The sequence below is a fragment of the Vombatus ursinus genome, unplaced genomic scaffold, assembly GCF_900497805.2.
Source record: "Vombatus ursinus unplaced genomic scaffold, bare-nosed wombat genome assembly UNPS02014973.1, whole genome shotgun sequence".
In the NCBI taxonomy this organism is placed as follows: domain Eukaryota; kingdom Metazoa; phylum Chordata; class Mammalia; order Diprotodontia; family Vombatidae; genus Vombatus; species Vombatus ursinus.
In genome coordinates this window covers 13,060,113-13,082,786 of record NW_020954751.1, presented here as the reverse complement: position 1 = coordinate 13,082,786, position 22,674 = coordinate 13,060,113, and the positions used below count along the sequence as shown (strand labels likewise).

The 22,674-nt window shown below is 37.9% G+C and overlaps 1 protein-coding gene across 6 annotated transcripts in view; it reads left to right on the top strand.

The window, feature by feature from the left end:
- Window positions 1-22,674, top strand: part of LOC114030685 (putative deoxyribonuclease TATDN1) — a 50,847-nt gene that overhangs the window by 9,828 nt on the left and 18,345 nt on the right. The window contains exons 2-6 of one of the 6 annotated variants that reach the window (XM_027845539.1): window positions 4,715-4,780; window positions 6,385-6,434; window positions 11,800-11,863; window positions 14,630-14,773; window positions 14,875-14,917. In XM_027845539.1, the coding sequence (XP_027701340.1) occupies window positions 4,715-4,780; window positions 6,385-6,434; window positions 11,800-11,863; window positions 14,630-14,773; window positions 14,875-14,917 (367 nt within the window). Of the gene's footprint in view, window positions 1-4,714; window positions 4,781-6,384; window positions 6,435-11,799; window positions 11,864-13,610; window positions 13,868-14,629; window positions 14,774-14,874; window positions 14,918-16,604; window positions 16,675-22,674 lie in introns of those variants that run through there. The other 5 variants (XM_027845540.1, XM_027845541.1, XM_027845543.1 and 2 more) reach the window with 5 other exon arrangements.

Sequence of the window (22,674 nt, the reverse complement as noted above, 5' to 3'; positions counted from 1 at the left end):
GCTGTTTCTTGACAAGGTCAACCAGCTGCAAGTGTTTCAACAGAACAAGAAATGATTAACTCCCTGAGGAGGCTTCATTCCTGAGAGATTCTCAGAGATCATTTCTCACAAGACCAATGACATCACAAGGGTGATGTCTTGACTTGCTTGTGAATTGGATTTAGTTGAGGCAGAGTTGTGCAAAGTCATCAGTCTCACTCTCCTCCAAAATCATCTGACAGTTTGAACATGACATTCCTCTCATCAAAAAGCTTTTCTGGTGCTTTTTCCATCTTAATTATTCATGATTTCTCACTTCAGGTCTAAATCCTATGATTCTACTCTATAAGGGGCAGCTGGGTGGTGCAGGGGACAGAACGTTTGACCTGGAGTCAGTCTGAATATTTGTTAAGCCCCTACTATGTGCCAGGCACTGTACTCAGTGCTGGGGATACAAAGAAAAGCAAAAGACCATCCCTGCTCCTGAGAAGCTTACAGTCTAATGGGAGAGACAGCATACAAATATGTACAAATAAGCTATATACAGGATAAATTTGAAATAAGAGAGGAAAGCCACTAGGATTAAGAGGGGTTGGGAAAGGCTTCCAGTAGAAGGTGGGATTTTAGTTGGGACTTAGAGGAAGCCAGAGAAGACAACAGGTAGAGATGAGAAAGAGTTAGTACATGAAAGCTAATCTAAATTAATTTTTTTTTTTTAGTATTATGCTATTCCTAATGTGCTTAGTGAATTGACAACTAGGTGGTGCAGTGGATAAAATTGTGGACCTCAAGTCAGGAAGACCTGAGTTCCAATATGTATTAACTGAACTAGCTGCAAGTCCTTGGGCAAGTCACCCTCTTGCCTTAGTTTCCTCAGCTGTAAAATGGGGTTAATAATAGCACTTACCTCTTCCCAGGGTTGTTGTGAGGATCAAATGTGATAATATTTGTTAAGGCTTAGCCCAGTGCCTGGCACATAGCAGGCACTATATAAATATTTTCAAAACTAATGTTCACTAAGTATTTATCAAGTATATTCTATAACTTTTGATACTTTCTTAGAAAGTAAACATTTAATATTCAATCAGCTTTTCTTTTGAGTGGACCTTTTGGTTTTCTTTTGGTTAGACCTTTATATACTCCTTTTTGACCTTGTAGATAAATTCGACTCCACAAATAGTATTGAGTGCCTGTTATTTAAAGGCATTTTGCCTGTGGGGAATAGAGATAAGAAGATATAAATAGCCCCTTTCTTCAAGAAGCCCCTTTCATCAAGAATCTTATGGGTGAGAGAGATGATCTCTCAGAAGTGAAGCCTCCTTAAAGGGTTAATGGTTCTTGTTAATAGTTCTCACAAAGGGCAGCCATTAGGAGATCACTGCTCATTTGAAGAGAGATAAGGTCAGAAGCCAGATAGTAAGAAGAGTGGGAGGAGAGAAATTGGAGGCACCTGGTGTAGATGGCCTTCTCAAGGAATTTAATTGTATTATTGAAACACACTCCCTTCTGACCTTGTCAAAACCCCCTCAGACCCTGTTTGTAAGCACATAGCAGAAACAATAGAATAGCCCTATCCCCCCAACCTAAACTGCAAGACTTCCCACCTTTTCTTGTCTCCTGGCAAATGTGTACTCTTGCTGGGGAAGATTTCCGTGAATAGATTGTGCCCCCTGAAGCCCAGCCAATGGGAGAAGGGGAACTCGAGTTAGGGTATAAAAAAGCCTTGCTTTCTATACATACTCGCACTCCCAAGCCTGCACCATTAGGGTGACCAGGGGCAGTACCCTTTCTCATGAGAAAGCAATAAACTCTTTCTGCTTTCAAGGTAACTAAGTCTTTGTTTTGAATTTGAGTAGTGGTCTCTGTCCCACACACAGGTTAGTAAGAAGGATAAAACAAACACAAATAATAAGTCATAATGCAATTAATGCCTTAAGAGAAACAGAAGGTATTCTATGAGTTCAGATTGAGAAGGGAGAGATCACATTTGAACACCTGGGAAGATCTTAAGGAGAAGTTGACTCTTGAAAGATGGTAAAGATATGGATAAGGAAGACTGGATGAGATTGACTTTCCTAGAAGAAGGAGCAGCATGAACAAAGACAGCCAAGAAAGCAGGGAATGAATAATCCATTGTTGAATATAGATTATGCGTCAGTTAGCAATGGGAAAAGAGGCTTGAGACCACTTTATAAAGGACCTCAAATGCCTTCTTGAGAAGTCTGAACTTTGTTCAGTAAATAGAAATAAGTTATTAAAGGTTTTTGTGCAGGCCAGTCACATAATCAGAGGTTAAATTTAAAGATTAATAGGAAATGGTGCGAATTGACTTGGGGCAGGGAAGATATTGAATGTGGAGAGGTAATTAAGCTTTTTGAATGGCCCAGCCTAGTTGTAATGAATGAACTAAGATGGTGGAAGTGGAAATGAGACAGATGTGGTGGATATAGAATTCACAAAACATAACAACTTTTTGAATATAGGGAGCAAAGGAGAAGGTTTCTATATTGTGCAACTTCAAGAATGAATGATTTTGTTATTTCTTTACCTTTATGTATTGTTAACTAAAAACAACATCACAAGTTCATGAGGCATTGCATTGCAACTAGATTTATTACAAGAAAAATGAACATGCATGTGAAACCCTAACCAACCACAAAGAGTTTACAATTCAAACAACTTACATATTTATGAAATTGCAACAAAGAGAAGAGGAGAAATAGAAATCTCCATCTAAATAGAGTGTCAGAGAAGGAGAAATATGAATAATCAAGATGGCAAAAGCAGCATTCTTTTCCCTTGGAAACTGCTAGACTATGAAGATAGGAGGGTCAGCTTATTTACAAGGGTCCAAGCTGCCCCAGCAGTTTCCCAATCTAGTGCAGATTGACTGGCATCTGTCTTGACTCCCAAGGACACACCTGGAATCCAACTTGGGATGCAAACAACAAATTATGTCAGGTCAGGGTGGGGCCAGGCCTTCATCCTGGATGCATTCAGGGTCTCTTACATATTCTGTGTCTTGTGTTTCTGGAAAATATGGCAACTCAAAAGGACAAATTCGGGGGACTCCTTAACAGTATCTACATGAGATTCATATGTCTAACCCCAGTCCAAATCCTGGCTCTCCTATACCACATAATCAATAAATTATCATCTCATGGGGCAGATTAGAACCAATGGTTGGAAATTAAAGGAAGGCAGATTTCAGCTCAAAATAGACAAAGAAACAAGCAGTGAGGTATATCTGTGGCAACGAGGGGTAACAGCAACAATGAGGCAAGTTTGATTCATAACAGGGCCTCATGACCAGAATGTGGTTCCTACAGGTGCTTGTCCAAGCTCAGGGACCACCTGGGGTTGGTGTGAAACAATTCTGTGATTTTGCTGCAGCAGAATTCATCCAGAGGGTGTTGTCATGACAAGCGCAGGGCATACAGCTTGCTTGCTGGGCCTTGGCTCTGGAAAACGGTGTTCCTAGCAATAAAAAGGGAGGAGTGAAAAGAGAGGAGTGGTCTTGGTGTGGGGGTCCTGACATTTCCCCCTTTTGGCCAAAGAACCTCTTCTGTTCTGGCCAATAAAAGAGCCTTTAGTGTGGGTGGACAGCTTCGTCCAGTAAGCCTAAAGGCAGTACAGAAAAACACTCCTGCCTATCCTTAGAGGGGGACTGATCAGATGTAAGGGGGAAATCAGGGAGATGGTGACACTCCCCACCAAGGGAGGGGAAAGGAAGAAAAGCCCAGGGTCACAATTGCTGGGACACAAAAATAGTGAGTCAGTGAAGGAGTAGAGGGCCAAACAGGAAGAGGAATAAAAGGAAAAGCAGCAGGGGGAGGAGTAAGTACAGCCAGGTTCCAGACAGGAAAAAACCTTTGATGGAGTTCCAGGTATCTGAAGGCTGTTATCTCTGGCCCAGATCATGGAGCCACAGGCCTGCTCGTAGGTTTTCAGGATATTAGTCTTGATCTGGCAGGTGGTGTTGACCCAAGTGCAGCAAGAAGTGTTGGCGACAGGGCACAAGCCTCCCTCTTTCAAGAGCTAGCGATCTAGAGTGACTTTAGCAAGTGAGTCATGAGGTCATTTAGGGCCTCGACGCACTGCTGTCTTGAGCAAGTGTCTCCAGGCTTGGAGTGAGTCCTGAAAGGGTGGACTCATGGTACACAAAACCTCGAATGGGGCAGCAAGCTTGGCAAGTAGTAGTCCTTGTTTAGTAAGTAGCTTATTTAGCTAATTTAGCTTCCTGCGGTGAGTGGGTGGTAGAGGAATTGCAAATTTTGAGATTTGCATAAGAAAAAACCCAGCAGTATATCCCCCATCAAAGAAGTTATGGAAGCTGGTATAAATGCAACTGGGTCAAAAGGCCTAAGGCTAGATTTTGAGCTTCTGTCTTGTGTGACCTTGGGCAGGATGTTTTACCTCGAGAACATATCCATCTGTAAAATGGGGATAATCCTGCCTGCCCTCCCTCTATATGATAGGATTTTTTGGAATAGAAATGAAAATTAATCTTTGTGAAGAATACTTGGTAAACCATAAAGCATGCTTTCATGAAGCCCTGCTTGTTTACCTGTTAATGAAAGGATGGACAGTTTACATTTTGGCAGACCTAGGAATAACTTGTTTCTAGGAATAAATATGTAAGCAAACATTTAGAACAGGGTGTTTTAGATTTATGTAGGAATTATAAATGGGTGCTTTCAAAGGTTAATTACATACATATATTTCCTTTTTATAGATATTGCTGTCAACTTGACTGATCCTATGTTCAGAGGAATTTACAGAGGGATTCAAAAACACCAAGGTAATTTTTTTTAAAGTCAGATTTGCCATCTGCTACTTTTATGAGAAAATAGGTCTAGTCTCCTCAAATAATTGATATTTATCAATCAATCAACAAACTTTTATTAAGTACCTATTATGTACCTAGACCTGAGTATATAGACACAGAATTTAAGTAGTCTTGGTCTTCAAGGAGCTAACATTTCATGGGAGGAATACATCATGTTCACAGAAGGGTAAGGACAGGATATATGCAAAAATCAAACCAATGATTTGGGGGAGGCAGACCACTAGCAACTGTGGGAGAATCAGGAAAGGTTTCTTAAAGGAGATAGCATTAGAGCTGGACTTTGAAGGGAAAGGGGCAGGGGCAAGAATAGATAGCATTGCCCTGGAGTCAAGAGGACCTGAGTTCAAATCCGACCTTAGACATGTACTACTCACTAGCTGTATGACTCTGGGCAAGTCACTTAACTCCAATTGCCTCACCAAAAAAAAAAAAAAAAAAAGAACAGACAGTATTCCAGGCCTGAGGGACAGCTCTTGCAAAGGCATGGATTGAGGAGAGGTAGCAAATGAGCTTAATGCAGTGCCTGGCCGAATATAGGTGCTTAATGACTGCTGAATGAAGGAATAAGTGAATCTAACATAGTCTAAATATTTTTTCCATTGTCAGTTTATTTAGGATCATAAAATTTGGAATTAAAAGGGTGGATTAAGGTCAAATAATCCAAATAGTTCACTCCCTTTGTTGTCGGAGATGTGACTTAACCATGGTTATACAGATAACAAATGGCAGAGTCAGGTTTCAAATCTAGGGCCCTGATGCCAAGTCCAGTATTTATTCTGCTACATCATACTGCCTCTGTTTTCAGTCTTTTGTATTAAAGGATTTATTGACATCACTTATAGAAATGCTAGTTTTTTCCCCCTAATCTTTGGGTTAATAATAAATAGCTACTTAGGGGCAGAGGGAAATAATAAATCTTTCCATCTGTGTGGTCCATTATAAAAAGAGGAATTAACAAGAACATTTACAAGACATGCCATTACCACATGACATTGTCAATTCAAAAAGGAATACTGGAATATTCACAAAATATGAAGTCCCACTGAAGTGTACCTGGACCAAGTAGAACTAGATAGTTTATCAAAAGTTTTTTATAACATAGTATAAACAAGTATAGAATTCAAGCTGTAAAAAAAGTTTTGAGCAGATCAATTTTACTTTTATTCTATTTCATTTGATTGATTAGCTTATTTAAAAAGGAGTCTCAAGCTCATACTTTCTGCCAATCTCTATTTCATTCAGCAGTCTATTTTAGCCTTTTACCTTATCAACTCTAGCATACTTGTCCTTAATAAATACTGTACTCAACCTTCTGTTGTTTACCACACTGGTAAGTTCACATCCTGCACAAAACCTTTTTTTTTCCCCCTCTTTTAAACAAGTTGGTAATGATGAATAAACTCTTAATCTATACTCACTAAGGACTGCAAATTTTTAGTCTTGATTTAATGAAAATGATTATGTCAGCGTCTTTTGGTGTCAGGGTCATCAAAGTTAAATGCCACCTAAATGGATTCATATTTTCCTGTTTCTCTTTTGGGGTCTAACCTTTACAGATGATTTCTTGGATATAGTAGAAAGAGCAGTCCAGACTGGTGTTAAAAAGGTAACATTTGCTTGTTTTTGACTCTCATTCAGTTCTTAAATTAAACTTCATAATCGTTTAAAGAGTAAGAATATTAAAGCTATTCAATTCTAAGAAATTATTAATTTAGCTTTTATGTGCTACCATTTTTGTTCTCATGTATAATTGTAATAAATGGAAGGAAAGTATCACAGCACTTTTTGCAGTGATGAATGTATCTTGGTTTCTCATATAAAAAATGAAGGGGTTGCACTAAATAAGCTCTGAGGTCTCTTCCTGCTCTAACATTGTATGTATTATTCTAGTTGCAGAAAGCCTTATGGGTATTTCTTCAAAAGGGTGTTTCCCTTCAGGAGTTTCCATGGGATCATCAGATTTAGATATTGGGATCTCAGAGATCATTTACAGATGAGGAAATGAGAGGTAAAGTGAGTTGGAGGTCCTTCAGTGTGAAGTCAGAGGGGCAGAATTCAACCCCGATCTCTGACTCCAGCTGCAGCCTCTTCCTGTTAATACCCTACTGCCTCCAGAGAGGCAATAAATGGAGTAGATTTGGTAGATTTTTTTAATCTTAGGAGAAGATTCAAAGTGCTAACGATTTGTATTTGGAAGGTACTGTGATATTTGCACGCAACCATATCATGCAGGCCAAACTGCTAGAAAGGAAATTTATCTGCCTTTTAATGTTACCTTTTTACCTTCAGACATACCACTCGCAATCTAAATGAATAAGCCCAAGCTTAAATATAGGTGGAAGACAATTATTTATTTTAACAATAGTAATTTTATCATCAGAATAACTAGGAAAGGCACCTTCTGTTCTGAAGACTCACCTGCTTTCTTTCACAGAATCAAAGAAGTTTACATTTAGAAAGTCTAGATCTCAGACCTAGTCCCAGGGGTTCTTAATCTAGGATCTCTTAAAAAAAAAAATCGGTAACTGTATTTCACTATAATTGTTTCCCTTTGTCATCCTATGAATTTCAATTTATGCATTTAAAAAACCTTTCTGAGGAATCCCTAGCTTTGCCAGACTGCCAAAGGGGTCCATGACATAAACAAGGTTAAGAATCTCTGGTACCCCCCACATGTAACCAAATAATTCCATCTACCTTACTGACATGTAATAGCCATGTAGCCTCTGTGCAGAGACTCTCATAGAAGGGTCCATTTCACCTTTGGTTGGAGAGCTTTTCCTGACATCAAGCCTATCTCTCCTCTCTGCAGTTTCCACCATTGCTCCTGGTTCTACCTTCTGGGGCCAAGCATATAAATTCCTCTTTGGTTTAACAATGCTTCAAATTCTTGATTTTTTTATAATACATCCCTAAGCCTTCTCCAGGCTAAATATTTTAAGTTCCTTCAGCCAGCCCTCATATACCATGATCTCTAGGTGCTTCTGCAGCCTGTCCTGTATCCTGCCTCGATATGTGGTATGGTCCCCAGAATTGAAATCTATGCTGCAGGTATATTCTCCCCAAACTATTATACGACAAGACTAGCATCTCCCTTGTTCAGGTGGCTAGGTAGCTAAGTGCATAGAGTGCTGAGCCTGGAGTCAGGAAGACCCGAGTTCAAATCCAGCCTCAGACACTTACTAGATGAGTGACCCTGAGCAAGTCACTTAACCTCTGTTTGCCTTAATCCACTGGAGAAGGAAATGACAGATCACTCTAGTATCTTTGCCAAGAAAACCCTATGTGGGATCAAAAAGAGTTGGAGACAACTGAACAAGAACAACAACAATGTTCTGGATATCATCCCTGCCTTTCTTAATGATTCCTAGGCTAGCATTTGTGTGTCATACTGCTGACCCTCTGAGCTTACAGTTCACTCACAACTCCAGATCTTTTTAATAGCACTGGTTTTCTTCTAGCCACTACCATCTCATCTGCTCTTAGTAAAGCTGGTATTTTTGTAGAACTTTGATTTATACAAAGTCATGATTTTCTAATTAATGTTACCTCTGCTTATCCCAGTGGTTCAGATCTCAGTGCATGCATGCTTTCTTAATTTTTGTGTCTTCCTGTAAGTCTTCCACAGAGGGCCCATCTAGCATCCTGGGGTGAGGTAGCGTGGAGTGTCAGACAATCCATTGTTATCTCTTGCTCTGTGAGTGGACCATCTCCTCTTTCAGTCTTCATCTCTTGATGATATCTATCAGATTATCCTATTTTCATGTGTGTAATTCATCATTGGTAATACGTTGCAGCCTACTTACACCCACCATGTGCTTTATCATTGCCCTTTGGCAGTATTTTCTCCCTCATTAGACTGTGAACACCTTGAGAGCAGGGACAGTCATTTGCCTTTCTTTGTATCCCCAGCATTTAGCACAGTGTCTGGCAATAGTAGGCACTTAATAAATATTTATTAATTGACTTTGGGTAACTTAATTCTTTAGAGACTGGTATTCTTGTTGGACTCATATTTGAGCCTTTTCTGAATGATTTATCTTTCCTTTTTTTTAGATATCTTGAGAATTGCTTACTAAATACCCTCAAAATGACCACACCCAATATATATCTTCTGTGTGTGCTTGCTATAGTACGACTGCAACTTCTTTATGTAGTATGTTAGAGATCGTAGACTCCAAATGCAGTCACTTCAGTGGAATGAATAAAGAGTTTGTTATAGAAATCTTCAGAGATCTTTACCATTTCTCTTCTGTACATATTCCTCCTTCCATTTTTATGTTTAAATATGCTGTAGTTGATCTAGCTTAAGTTGGGTCCCTTGCCAAGCTTTTCATCAACTTGTTTTTCCCTCTAAAGCTTTTCACTGTTTTGTGAGGCAACACTGCTTATAATCCTCTCGTTTTTCTTTGTTTGCCCATTGATCTTAGGATATCTCTTTGTGCTTCCCTCTCTAACTATGCTTCTACTACGCAGCCCAAGAGCATATTTCTTTTTTAACTACTATGTCACACTGCTGATTTCTGTTGATCTTATAACAGTCTTGTAAAGAGGGTAGTATATTATTAGCCCCATTTTGCATATAAGGAAATTGAGGCTCAGAGAGGTTAAATGACTTGTGTGTGAACAAAAGGTGGTACTAGAATGGCTTTCTAAAAAGTCATGCTCAAAAAAGTCATCAATGCCAATTTGTTTTGGAAAATATTTTTTTTCAAAAGCCCTTTAATAGCTACTCCATAAATGTACAAGTTAGAGAGATAGGGAATCTGTGTTCTAGTACGAATACTGCCACTAACTAGCTCTGTGACTTTGATAAGTAATTTGATTTTTCTGGGACACAGTTTCTGCAATAGTAAAATGTAACTCCTTCAGTTTTAAAATTCTATTCCCTGTAACAGATACTAATTATGAAAAATGGGGAGGGGAGGGAGAGAGCATAATAGGCCCAGTATCTGTTTCATTCCCTGCTTTCTAAAGCACTTTGTAAAATTTCTTTTTACACAACCCTGTTATACTCCAAACCCTGGCTATAACACCTTGTACCTGAGTTACCAAGGACATGTATCAATTAGTCACTCCAGACTACAGTTTCCTTAACTGTAAAAAGAGGATGGTAATGCTCATACTGCCAATTCGATAAAGGTGTTCTGAGAAAGGTACTTTGTAAATATTACAGCATTATCTAAATGTTAGCTCTTTTTATTTTCATGTTTCTTCACCTCAGCAGTATATTAGCAGATATTTGGTCAAGATCCTCACTTATAAAATGTGTTGTTTTAATAGTAAATAAAGTAGGAGGAACATTGATTCTGAAGTCAGAAGTCCTGGGTTCAAATCCCACCTCTGATATTTGTTACCTGTCTGTCTCTGGACCTCAGACTCTTCATGGGAAGAACTGAATAGATTTAGAAGATCTGAAATTAGATCGCCTCGGAGGCCCCCTTCCAGCTCTAAATATATGATATGGTCCTATGCTCTATCAGCATAGTAGCAAATACATTCTTCCAATGTAAAATTATGAATATATAATTTGTATCTTTTAATCCTGACTCTGCTACTGACTATGAGTATGTTACCTTTTAGGGCCTCAGTTTCTTCATTTGTAAAATTAAGTTAGACTAAGTGACTCTTTAAATCTATGAACTAAGCATTAAATTATAATCTTAGAAATATTTTATATTACAATTAATGACTTATACCTTAAGAAATTTGTGAAATGTTACTGGACAGAGTTCCAAATTCAAATTTAGTTCAATAGGAAAATAATCCTAGGATGATATTTACTCTGATTTGGAGAAAAACAATTGTCTCTGTGTAATATTGTTACTACTTTTTTCTATCTTATTATTTGAAGAGGGGTTTGAATAAAAAGAGACAATCCTTAGGAAATATGTACAGAATGTATATGTATTGCAGGTTGTGTATCTATTGAGCATAAAAGTATTTTCATAGTTTTCTTCGTATTTTTATATCTAGTATAGGTAGCCAAGGATTTGGTTCTTTCTAGGTGTTCTTTTATAAGTTCGATTTCTACTCTCACCATATATTTTTAAGTTGGTTTTCTGAAAATGTTTTTCATTATCTATGCATGCATTTACACTTCAACTTCAATTACTTTAGCATTTATTAAGCTAGAGTACTGAACTGAGTATAGTGTACATTGTACACTTAGTTATCATTTCTTTGTACATTCTATGAAGCACCAAATACAAAGATTAAGGAAAATGCAAAGATTCAACAAGAGATCATCCCTTGTTCTCATAGACAGTACAATCTAACAGGAGGATATGATAACAGAAATATCTCTAGTACAAAATAACATGTGAGAAGTGCATCAGGGAAGTCCATATATCATTATGGACTTAATTTGCTATCCTAGAGGAAAGGAGGAAATCATTGTTTACTTGATTCGCTATATGTTTTACTTGATAACTCTTAAAATTTAATATAATAGTATTTTGGTCTATTTTTCTTTTACAAATGCTTTCAGATCTCTTAATTGATTTCCTTCTTGGGATAATTGTCTATTTGAAGTAAATGCACAGTATTTCTTCCATGATACTGCTGAATCATAAGTAAAAAAGATACTCTCTATCAGATGATGGAATTGGACCATATCCTTTCCAAGGTCCATTATGGCTCTAAGTCCTATAATTGCCTATCATTGAATTCCTTATTGGATTGTACACTTTGGGTACTCTTCGAATAGTCAAAATTAGTAGATGATTCTTGACTGACTTTTTTAGCTGCAATGGCACCACAATCAGCATTGCACACATGAGATTTATTTGGGGAAGTATTACTAGTCAAGATTCACAGTTTATGCTGAACAGACTTCATCAGCATAAACTGTTGAGACACCAGCAAAGTAAAAGAAACAAAAGTCTGAAGATGTGGTCTAGTTCTCATGTCTTGTTAACTCTGACTCACTGCTAAACCCAGATTCTTTTGTTGTTTTTTGTCCCTTTCAGTTTATGATTACAGGTGGAAGTCTACAAGACAGCAAAGATGCCCTGAATTTGGCAAAGACAAATGGTATCCTTATATACATTTACCTAAAATCCAAAGAGCTTTTGAGAACTGTTGGAACTATGATGAAATATATCACTACTATATAAAAACATTGTGGATAAAAGAAAATGAATTGTGTTTTAGTGGTATACTGTTAAGATGAATCAGTAGAGTAATTAAACTTTACAAATAAGTGTATTCGATACTATGTAAGACATGCAGTGCAGTAGAAGCCTTTCTAACACTGGTTTTGAGGGGACAGATATAGCAGGTCTTCTTGCTTCCAGTCTCCTTTCTCCAATCCAATAATACTAGTAACTCTAATTAACAGGTTTGCAGAACACTTTACATATACTATCTTATTTGCTCCTTAAAACAACACTGTGAAGTAGTTGCATTTATTATTATTATTCCTTTTTTACAGATGAAGAAACAGGCTGAAGGGGCCTGCATGACTTGCCCAGAGGCACAAAGCTAGGAAGTGTCTCAGGCAGATTTCAAACTCAGGTCTTCCTTACTCCTGGTCTAACACTTTTCCTGCTATGACAGCTGCCATTATTCATGGAATCATAATTTCAGAGTTGGAAGGGACCTCTGCAGCCATCTAGTTCAACCCATACCTGAAAACCAATCCCTTCTGCAACATAGCCAACAAGTAGCCAGCTTAGCTTGCCTTTGCATGGAGGCATCCAATGAGTGCACCCCATTGCATCTCAATTTCCGCTCTCCATATAGGCAGATCTAATTATTACAAAGTTTTCCCCTACATTAAACCTAAATTTGCCCCCGAACTTCCACCTAATTACTCCTGTTTCTATACTTTGGAACCAAACAGAGTAAGTCTAATCTCTCTTTTATGACAGTCCTCCAAACACTTGAAGTTGTCATGTCTTCCCTGAATCTTGCTAAGTTAAACTTCCCCAGTTCCTTCAATGTGGCTTGCCATGTTGGTTGCTTCCTGCCTCTCTTCTTAGAGAAAGTATTCTTGATGTAGATGCATGAGATTTCTGTCGAGTTGACAGGCCTCTGTCCTCTTTTGTTGCTGGATTGTGCATCATCTTTTCAAACAGACCTTTCACAGTTCTCCTCGTCCCTGTCTTGGCAGTGAAGTTGCCCAAGTATTAAAGGATATGTTAATTTATTTTGGAAGGTCTTATTGACCCTCTGCATTTGTAAAATTTATCAACCTCATCCTTTGCAGCAGATCTTGGTACATGAGCTGCTGTTATCTTCAGTGTTGTTCATTTTGGAAATGCTTATCATGAACACTGCAATACGTAATAAGTAAGCAAGCGTCCCATGAAATATTTTTTTTTGCCTTTGTACACACAACATAACCAGCTCAGCCAATTACATAATATACCTCTTCTAGAAGAATCTATGATTGAACCATCCTTCGGCTTAACTGCCACTTCCTTAGATCTCTGTTTTGTTTGTAATGAGAATGTCAATGTTGATACAGGTCAGTGCTCCAAAGTACTTATCAACTCATTGGTCACTGACCAAGATCATACGTTTAGAATACAAACAGTTAAGTTACTGTTTAGAGATGTTTATAGATTATAGCTAAATATTAATTGTTGTCAACTTTTGCCTATTTTGGGAGAGGGAGGAGGAGGGAGCCAGCACTTTGCAAAATCAGAAGGGGCCTGAACATGAATGAGAGTTGTTTTGTATTTTTGTTAGTTTCATAGGGTGGCATGGCAAAAGAATCCATCCCCCCAAGTGGCCAGCCTACTGGTGATTAGATAGGCTTGCCCTTGGAAAGCCGACTCAGTCTGTTGCCAAGACCATACTTGAGTCCTTTCCAGCCTGCTGGAATTTGCGAGAGCTTTCAATCTGCTGGCACAGCCTTAAAAAAGCCAAGCTCACTTCTACAGCGGGACGATACATTGATGTAATTGTGGAGGTTAAAAAGTTTGCTTTATTGTAACGCACAGTATACCAGAGAGGGATGAACAAAGTTCTGTATGCAGTCTGGAAGGAAAAAGTCATTCCTCAGTGGGTAATCGAGAAAAGCATTCTCAGGTATTTAGCTGTGCCTCACTTATCTAACATTGGTCAGTGAAGTACCTGGCCTGTGTAGATGATTTTTCCAGATGACTGAAGCTAATCTTTTAAAGCACCAAAACTTTTAAAAAAATTAATTTGGATAGAAACCATTTTTAAAATGTATCACTTCCCTTCTTTCATAGAGAGGAAATGGAACATAATTTAGTTCTGTCTTGATGACACAAATTCATCATAATGAATACCTTTGTACCATGTTTTAATTTATTTATTGGTGCCCAGGACCAATTGAGTTTTGAAGAACCCTTTGGTCTACAGTAAATGGCCCCAGTGATTGCTCTGCTTTTATAGGTTTTCTTTTATTTCTCTTTGAATCAGTTGCCACTTACTCATTGTTATCTGTGTGTGTCTTTCTACTTTTAATCTGTCTTATTTTATATACAAATGTGCAATTGAGTATCTGAGGGTGGCTCTATCCCTCTCCTGTGGGTAGAGTGAAATTGGGACTCTGGGCAAGTCACTGGACCTCTCACTGCTCTAGGCAACTCTCTTAAGAAAATAAGTTCCAAAGAATGTCCTGACTGTCATTGATAGAGGGAATTTCCTCACCTGAGAGTTCCCTATACTAATGAAATCACAGATTTAATACTTATTTCTGATTTTCCTAGAATAAGTAATAATTGTAACATTTTTGCATGTTGGTTATAAATATGAAGGCGTAGCATTTATGATGAAATATGTGCATCTTAAAAATAAGTCTATTATATTATTTTGTCCTAGATATGTTTTACAGCACAGTTGGATGTCATCCTACCTGCTGTGGAGAATTTGAAAAGAATAATCCTGACCTTTATTTAACTGAGTTGCTAAATCTTGCTGAAAATAATAAAGGAAAAGTTGTAGCAATAGGGGAATGTGGACTGGGTAAGTGCTATTTGGGCAGGTCAGCATGACTTTGTTCTACAATGTTGATTTTTTTGTTATAAAGCAGTTGATTAATTGTAATTTTTAAAAATCTTTTACAGATTTTGATAGATTACAGTTTTGTCCCAAAGATACACAACTCAAGTAAGGAAAATTTATTACTATAGATTAATAGTAATTTAAAAACTTTTGTCAGTTCAAAATATAGTTACTTCGTGTTAGTGATGATTTTAGTCATTATATTTGCAACTGGCCAAAACATGCTTTTTCATACACGATTATAGCATTTTATTATAGATATTATTACATTTTTCATTTAATCCTTGAACCTCTCTTATGTGTGAAAATATTCATGGGGATATGGAAGACAATAATGACTGAATTTTCTTATTTAACAGCTGTGATTAAAATAGACAAGAAAAATTGTGTTTTAATAAACCTCTTCATTCATAACTATTAATTATAGCTCACCTAAACATGGATCTAGGCAATAAATTACTAGAGCCAAGGGGATATCAAAAATGGACTTTAGGCCACCAAATCCATACCCTATTTTACATCAATAGGACATTGCCTTGGAATTTCTTGGAAATTGACAGTCATAATTCAGGGCACACTTCAGGAGTCATGTTAAGAGTGAGGCCTTCTAAGACTATATCAAGTATAATTAGTATCCAGGGACTTCCCACATTCCCAACTAGTAGTTGAAACTCCTGTTTCATGTCAGCATCACACTGCCCAGACTGAACTTCTTCCTCCCAATTCAGATAGTAGCTTTTAAATTAAAACAACTTCAGTTTGGTTGGACATAATAAAATATGACTTCATTGTACAGATGAAATAAGCATGAGAGGATGCCACCCAGAGTGGTGATGGGGTCCTTATTTCACAGGCTCAAAGGCCAAGGGCTGGCCCACATCATCAATGGGATCACTTCCAAATCTGTTTTTATTATAAAACACTCAATAAATTACATTTAATAATTCTATGATATTTAAAATACTTAATAACTTTGTGCTAGGGGTTCTATTCCTATCTAGTTTTGGATTTAACACACCTCATTCTTAGAATATCATCTCAGAACCAAGTAGGAGAGTTTGAAATAAAGATTAGTGAACATGTTATTTTTTAAAGATGTATATGACCCTAATCCTCAACTCTGTCATATAGACTATTTTATTTTTCACACACCTGCACATTAACTCCTTATTCTTTAGTTATTAGTTATTTAGTTATTCAGGTAGCATCTGTAGCCTTCTTCAGATTGATGATAATGATGATAAAAATCACCCTGCATCTGGAAAAAATGTGTTATCTTGTTATAATATATCAGTTGGCACACTTGCCATTTTTTAAAGTCTATACCATTATTAACAGCATCTAAACAGAAAAACACATATTTCTGATAGCATATTAGCCCATTATAAATAGAGCCATATGACAACCATTTGTCGTATGGTGTGGAGTATAACGAACTGGGTACTTGTTTTCTATTCTTGGCTTTGCCGTTAGCATGATCCTAGACCTCTTGGCTACTCGGAAGTCCTGTTTCCTTTTCTGTAAAATGAGGAATTGGGCCAGATGTTCTTAAGGTCCCTTGTAGTTCTAAAATCTTGTTCATTTGCAGAATCTTCTTGGGGACTTTTAGTTATATTTGAGATCTGTTTATTTGGAAATTATTGGCCTTGAGGGAGATATTCACTTGGGTGGAAGGATGTTGCTTTGGGCATTTTTATTGGTATTTTAAAATGTTAATACTGTGGTCTTTTGAAAAAAAAAATTGGACAGCAGACAAGATTTCAAAATATTCCTTTAGGGACTTAGCGGACACTGAAGATGAGGGATTGATGCCGTTCTGCCAGCAGCCAGCTTAGGAGGAATGGTTCCCAACCATTGTTAAGGTACTAGCGTGTGTCAGTAGGTTTTCTGGATTCCTCTTAAAATCTTAGGTAATTAGTTATAGCTGCTACCCTGAAGCCTGACATGTCAAAGCCTTATCACCTTTGACTGAAAGAAGTGTTAAAGCCAAAGGAAGGTTGAATGCCATCACTTGCAAATACCAACTTTTGAACCCAGCTTATTTTAAAAATCAGATAAATGCTAGAGTAAATCAAGGCACAATCATCATCAAGTGCTAATTTCTGCCATTTTGATTATGTAACTGTTCCTAGTTACATAATGTAATAACCAGTAGTTATTTTGTTATTGCTCAACTTCTAATGATAATAATGATTTTATGATCAATGAAAATTATTTCCTGCTGTGATTATATGAATGAATGAATACATCTAGTATACATAATATTCAGGTTGATCCCATGAAAATTTTTCTATAGCTTAGTAACAATAGATGGGAGGCATGGAAGTTTAGCAGAGTTCCTTCCTCAATTTTTCATGATCTGGACCAAAATTTATCCTTCAAACATTTTGTTAGGTGTATGAGTAATGAGAGATTTACATAACAATCACTATTTTGGTGTACCTAACATGAAGTAGGAAATTATTACCCTTGAGAGAGATATTCTAAACTTCCTTTCATAGTTGCCAGTAAATTGCTAAGAAGCCAGATAAATAGCAGATCCATAATAAGAGGTCTAAAATATGTGTAATTATTGCCATCTTTATTATCTTAGATGTAGATATAGTTGGGACTTTTGACCTAATGAGGGGATAACAATATTGTAACATCACCTACATTTAATTTTAGTGCTTTATTAACAGACCTTCACTACTCTATTGTTTTATCGTGGCAAGGGGGTGACCCTGGGTTCTTGAAGTCTGTGCCAGTACAGCATAGTATCTGGCAGGTCCTTCCAGTTCAATTCAACAAGTATTTATTAAGCTTCTATGATTTGCCAGGTACTATGCTAGGTGCTGAGTATACAAAAATAAATGAATGAATGAGTACTTATTAAGTATTTGTTGTATACTAGCACTGTGCTAATCACTAAAGATACAAGTACTAAAAAGCATGATGGTACCCATCCTCAAGGAGCTTATATTCGAACAGTAAGCACAGATGGGCGGGGTAGCCAAGGAAGAGTGTTTTTGTCAGGAATGTCAGAGGGATGGTGAGTGAAGTATTAGATTGACATGGACTGATGTGTTCTTTCCAGAAATAGTTATATGGATGTTATTACTGTAATTAGTTATGGGACAGGAAGGGGTAGGTTTAATAGGCATGGTATCATGGCATGAAGAGGGCCCACGTTAGCAGCAGAGTATGTTGGATTTAGTCTAGGCCAATTATGGTGAACATGTACCAATCAAAAGTCCAGTGCTGGGGCAGTTAGGTGTCGCAGTGGATAGAGCACCGGCCCTGGATTCAGGAGGACCTGAGTTCAAATCCGGCCTCAAACACATAACACTTACTAGCTGTGGGACCCTGGGCAAGTCACTTAACCCCATTGCCTAGCCAAAAAAATAAAAAAGTCCAGTGTCCAGTGCCCTGTGCAGGAGTGCCAGGTCACAGGTGGATACAACACAGGCCCTTACGGAGATTACCATTTAATAGGGGGATATGTTTGTACATGGACAAAAATAACAATGTCATAAGAGGTAGGTTCAGGCAAAGTACCACGAGAATTTGAGGAGGAAGAATTATTTTCACATGGACATATCAGTTAAGTATTCATAGAGGAAGTAAGGTCTGAGTTGGGCTTTGAAGAAAGAACTGCCTCTGAGATTGTTGAGAGGGCATGAGGATTGAGACTTCGTGCATGGAAGAGAGCATAAATAAGGGCACAAAATGGGGAGGCGGGGAAAGGGGAAGGGGAAAATGGATGGGAAATAGCCTCTTTTGGCTAGAATGTAGAATATGTGAAGGAAGTAAAATGGGATAAAGCTGGACAGGTTAAGTGAAACCAGGTTTGGAGGGTCTTGAAATGCTGAAGTAGGAATTTATACACTATTCAGACATTGGTGGGAGAGCCCCAGAAGTTTTTTTCAAGCAGAATAACATGATCATAAAGGAAGGATCATAAACTGCCATTTGTGTGGCAGTATGGAGAAGGTATTGTCTGGGGGCAAGAAAACAATTGTGAGGCTATAAAAATTATCTAGATGATAGGAGATAAAGGTCACATTGTTTGGATATATGGTGTGAAGAAGGAAGTCAGGTTAGGAGCCTGGATTACTGACAGCCAATAGCTGACATTTCTCTAGTTCCTTAAAGTTCAGTATATCTTAAAAGTTTAATAAGGTAAGGCACTTTATGTACATTACTTCTTTTGAGCCTTAGAACAATCCTGTGAAGAGAGACTAAGTAAAAGTCTTAATACACCAGGTGTCTTGTGATTTCACCATGTGAGGAACTTTCAGCAAGGGAATAGATCTCAACCGTCTTAGTAGAACAGTCCTCAAGATTAGGCCCAGGTTAATGACATCCTCCATCACTCAGAGGACTGGCAGAGTTACTTGCTGGGCCACTCTCCATAATATTTTTAAACCATGGAATGCCAGAAAGTGCCCTAAAACTGGAAAAGGGCAAATGAAGGAAGAGAACATAGTGCAAACTACAGGCCTGTGAACTTGACTTTGATTCTTGGGAAAATTCTAGAATATCAGATCATTAAAAGAAATAGTTGACAAACATTGTGAAAGAAGAACCATGATGACAAAGAGCCAGCTTGGCATTATCAAGAACAGGACATGTCAGACTAACCTCATTTCCTTTTTTTTTTTTTTTTCCTTAAACAGGATTACTAAACTCGTTGAAGAAAATGTGAATATAATTTACCTAGATTTTAATAAAGTATTTGACAAAGTATCTGGACTTTTTTGAGAAGATAAAGAGATGTAGACTAGATGATAATACAGTGAGATGGATTCCAAATTGGTTGGATGGCTGGATTTAAAGAGTATTTGTTAATGGTTTAATGTTAACATGGCAGGAGGTCCCCGGTAGAGTAAGTACCCCAGGGATCCCTATGTAGCCTTCTGCTGCTTAACATTTTTATCATTGATTTAGATAAAGGCACAGATGGCATCTTCATCGAATTTGCAGATGATCCAAAGCTAGGAGGGATAGCTAACATAAGTCAGATGACCCAAAAAATCTTAACAGGCCAGAGCATTGGGTTGTATGTAATAAAATCAAACCTAGTAGAGATAAATGTAAAATCTTAGGCCAAAAATAAGATTTATTTGTGTGTGTATATTGCCTTCCTAAGTTCAATATGAGGAAGTCATTATACAGTCATTCTGAAGTTGATCTAGAGGCTTTAGGGGACTACAGTTGTGGGTCCACAGGAGTCAGCAGTGTGATATGGCAGTCAGAGAAGATAATGCCATCTTGGGCTGCATCAAGAAAGGTACCCAGGAATAGGGTGTGTGTGTGTGTTGGGGTTTTCAAGCCTCATCTGGAATACTGTGTTCAGTTCAGGGCACCATAGTTTAAGAAACTGATAAGCTGGAGATCATTTGAAGGAAGGCAGCCAGGATGGTGAATGGCCATGAGTTATATACTATGAGGATCAGTTTGAAGGGACTGGGCATGTTTAGCCTACAGAAGGGAAGTTTCAGGGGTGACTTTGTAACCATCCTCATGTGTTTGAAGGGCTATTGTGTGATGGATGGAGGACTCAGCTTGTTCTTTTGGGCCCAGAAGGTAGAAGCAAGAGCAATTGGATGAAAGTTGCAAAGAAGCAAATTTAGGCTTGGTGCAAGGAAAAATTTCCTAACAATAAAGAAAGGGTTTCCAGATAGTGGGTCTGCCCTCCTTGGACATCTTCCAATAGGGGCTGTTATGACCTGTTATGACCATGTATCTGGTGTTACTGTGTGGATCCCTTTCATGGATGGGTTGAACCAGATGGACGCTAAGGTCCCTTCCAGCTCTCAAGTTACGTGATTCTATGACTTGCCCAAGCTGACCAAGATACTAAGTGTCAAAAGTGAGATTTGAATCTAGGACTACTTACTCCAGGGCCTGTGCCACTGGGCCACAGAGCCACAGAAGATGTTAAGAGAAAAACAGTATCTAAGGAGATGGGCAAAACTGAGGGACAAAAAGCTGTGCCACCTTCTAAGTGCAGTCTCCCCTGATCTGCCCAATTATTAGTGCTCCGTTTTGAAATCTCTGCAGTTATATTTAAGCCCCGTGAAGGTAGGGACTGTTTTGTTTTCATATTTGTATCTCCAGCACCTAGCACAGTGTCTTGTTCATTGTGGGCACTTGGAGAGATAAGCAGCTTTTATTATGGAAGGTTGATGAGTTCAGTTCTAGACCGAACTAGGTCATGGTAAATTCGGGGTACCAGAAGTGCAGTCTAATAGCTAGTTGGAAATGCAGGGTTATTATGAGGATCAAATGAGATAATATTTATAAAGCTCTTTGAAAATCTTAAAGTCCAGTATAAATTCAAGCTCTTATCATACATAGAGGACTAGAGGCAGTTCTGGGAGAGGTTGAGTACAAAGATCTAAATATGAGTGACTACATAGGTATGGGAGAGAGAATAAAAAGAACAGAACCTTAGGAAATGTCTATGTTTTAGACATGGGAGTAGAAGGAGGATAGACAGGTCGGCAGAGAACCATGAGAATATGTATAATATAAGTATCCCCACACACAAGGACATTATAAAGGAGGTGAGGATGCTCATAAACTCAAACACTATAAAAGCTTCAGCCATCAGACCTAGGAACCTAGCTACATTCATAAGACATCATGAGATAAAATGCTCACCAGATGATATTTGGACCCTCAGTATACCATTCATTAAGAATGTCTACTATGGCTTGGGGAGAGGGAATTGAAGTGTCTATAGGTGGCAGGGAGAGGGGATACCCACCCTGATGAAATCATAGTTGATTGTAATATTTAACTATTAAGATGAATGAAACATTTTCGTACTCTAGTCTTGCAGCACAGGTTAAAAAAGGTCACGCATGAGATGTTGACCCATTTAATTTTAAAATGCAATGCTTCTTTAAATAGGAAATTTATATTCTGGAGGAAAAAGTTTAGCCTTTCAAGTATGTAGTAGGATATTAAGTATAAAGAAAATGGTATTCTTTATCTCCCGCTAACATTCTATTCCAATGCTTCATTGTGATATGGAAGTGATCCTGCAAGTTCTTCCAGGTTTTGCCAAGCTATAATCACTAGTACCCTCATTATCTTAGATATAGATATAGTCAGGACTCTTGGCCATTATGTGGGAAAAACTGTTTTAAAATTGCTGACGTATGATTTTAGTGCCTTTTAAACAAACCTCCATTAAAGACCTACTCCCCTGTTTTATCCTGGCATGGGGTTGACCTTAGGTTCAGTTTTCCAGTGCAGCACAATTTCTAGCAGATACTTCCCATTCAATTCAGCATACATTTATTAAGCACCTGTGGTTTGCAAAGTACCATGCTCAGCTCTGGGGATACAAAGATAGATACAGCAGGCTCTTGTCTTAAGAAAAGACTTCAAGTATGGGTTCAACAATAGACTATATGTCTTATTTAGAGCTAAGGTCAAGCAGGTTCATCACTAGGTTGGCTATGGGATGATTAATGTTTTTGCTGTAGTAATTTTTAAAGACCATCTGCCAACTTATAAAGGGGTTGTAGTCTGTATTGGAGGAGGCATAACGGTACAAAAGCCAAGGATACTTGAAGTATTTCCTTTCTGCCTCAAGAGAGTAGAAAAGGCTTAAATTGTAGAAAAGAGATTTAGGTTAAATGCTTCCTAAGCATTGTGAAACCTTGAAAATTAGTAACAAGAGAGTTTGTACTTTCTTTAGTTCGAAGACATTTATACAACTGGTAAAACTATCTGAAGACAGACAAGATACTACACACACAAACGCGCACGCGCACACACACACGCATCCTTTCTATGGCTGTGGTAATCATATTTCATGAGATTAAAATGTCTATCTCTCCTCCATTGTTCCTACTAAAAGAGAA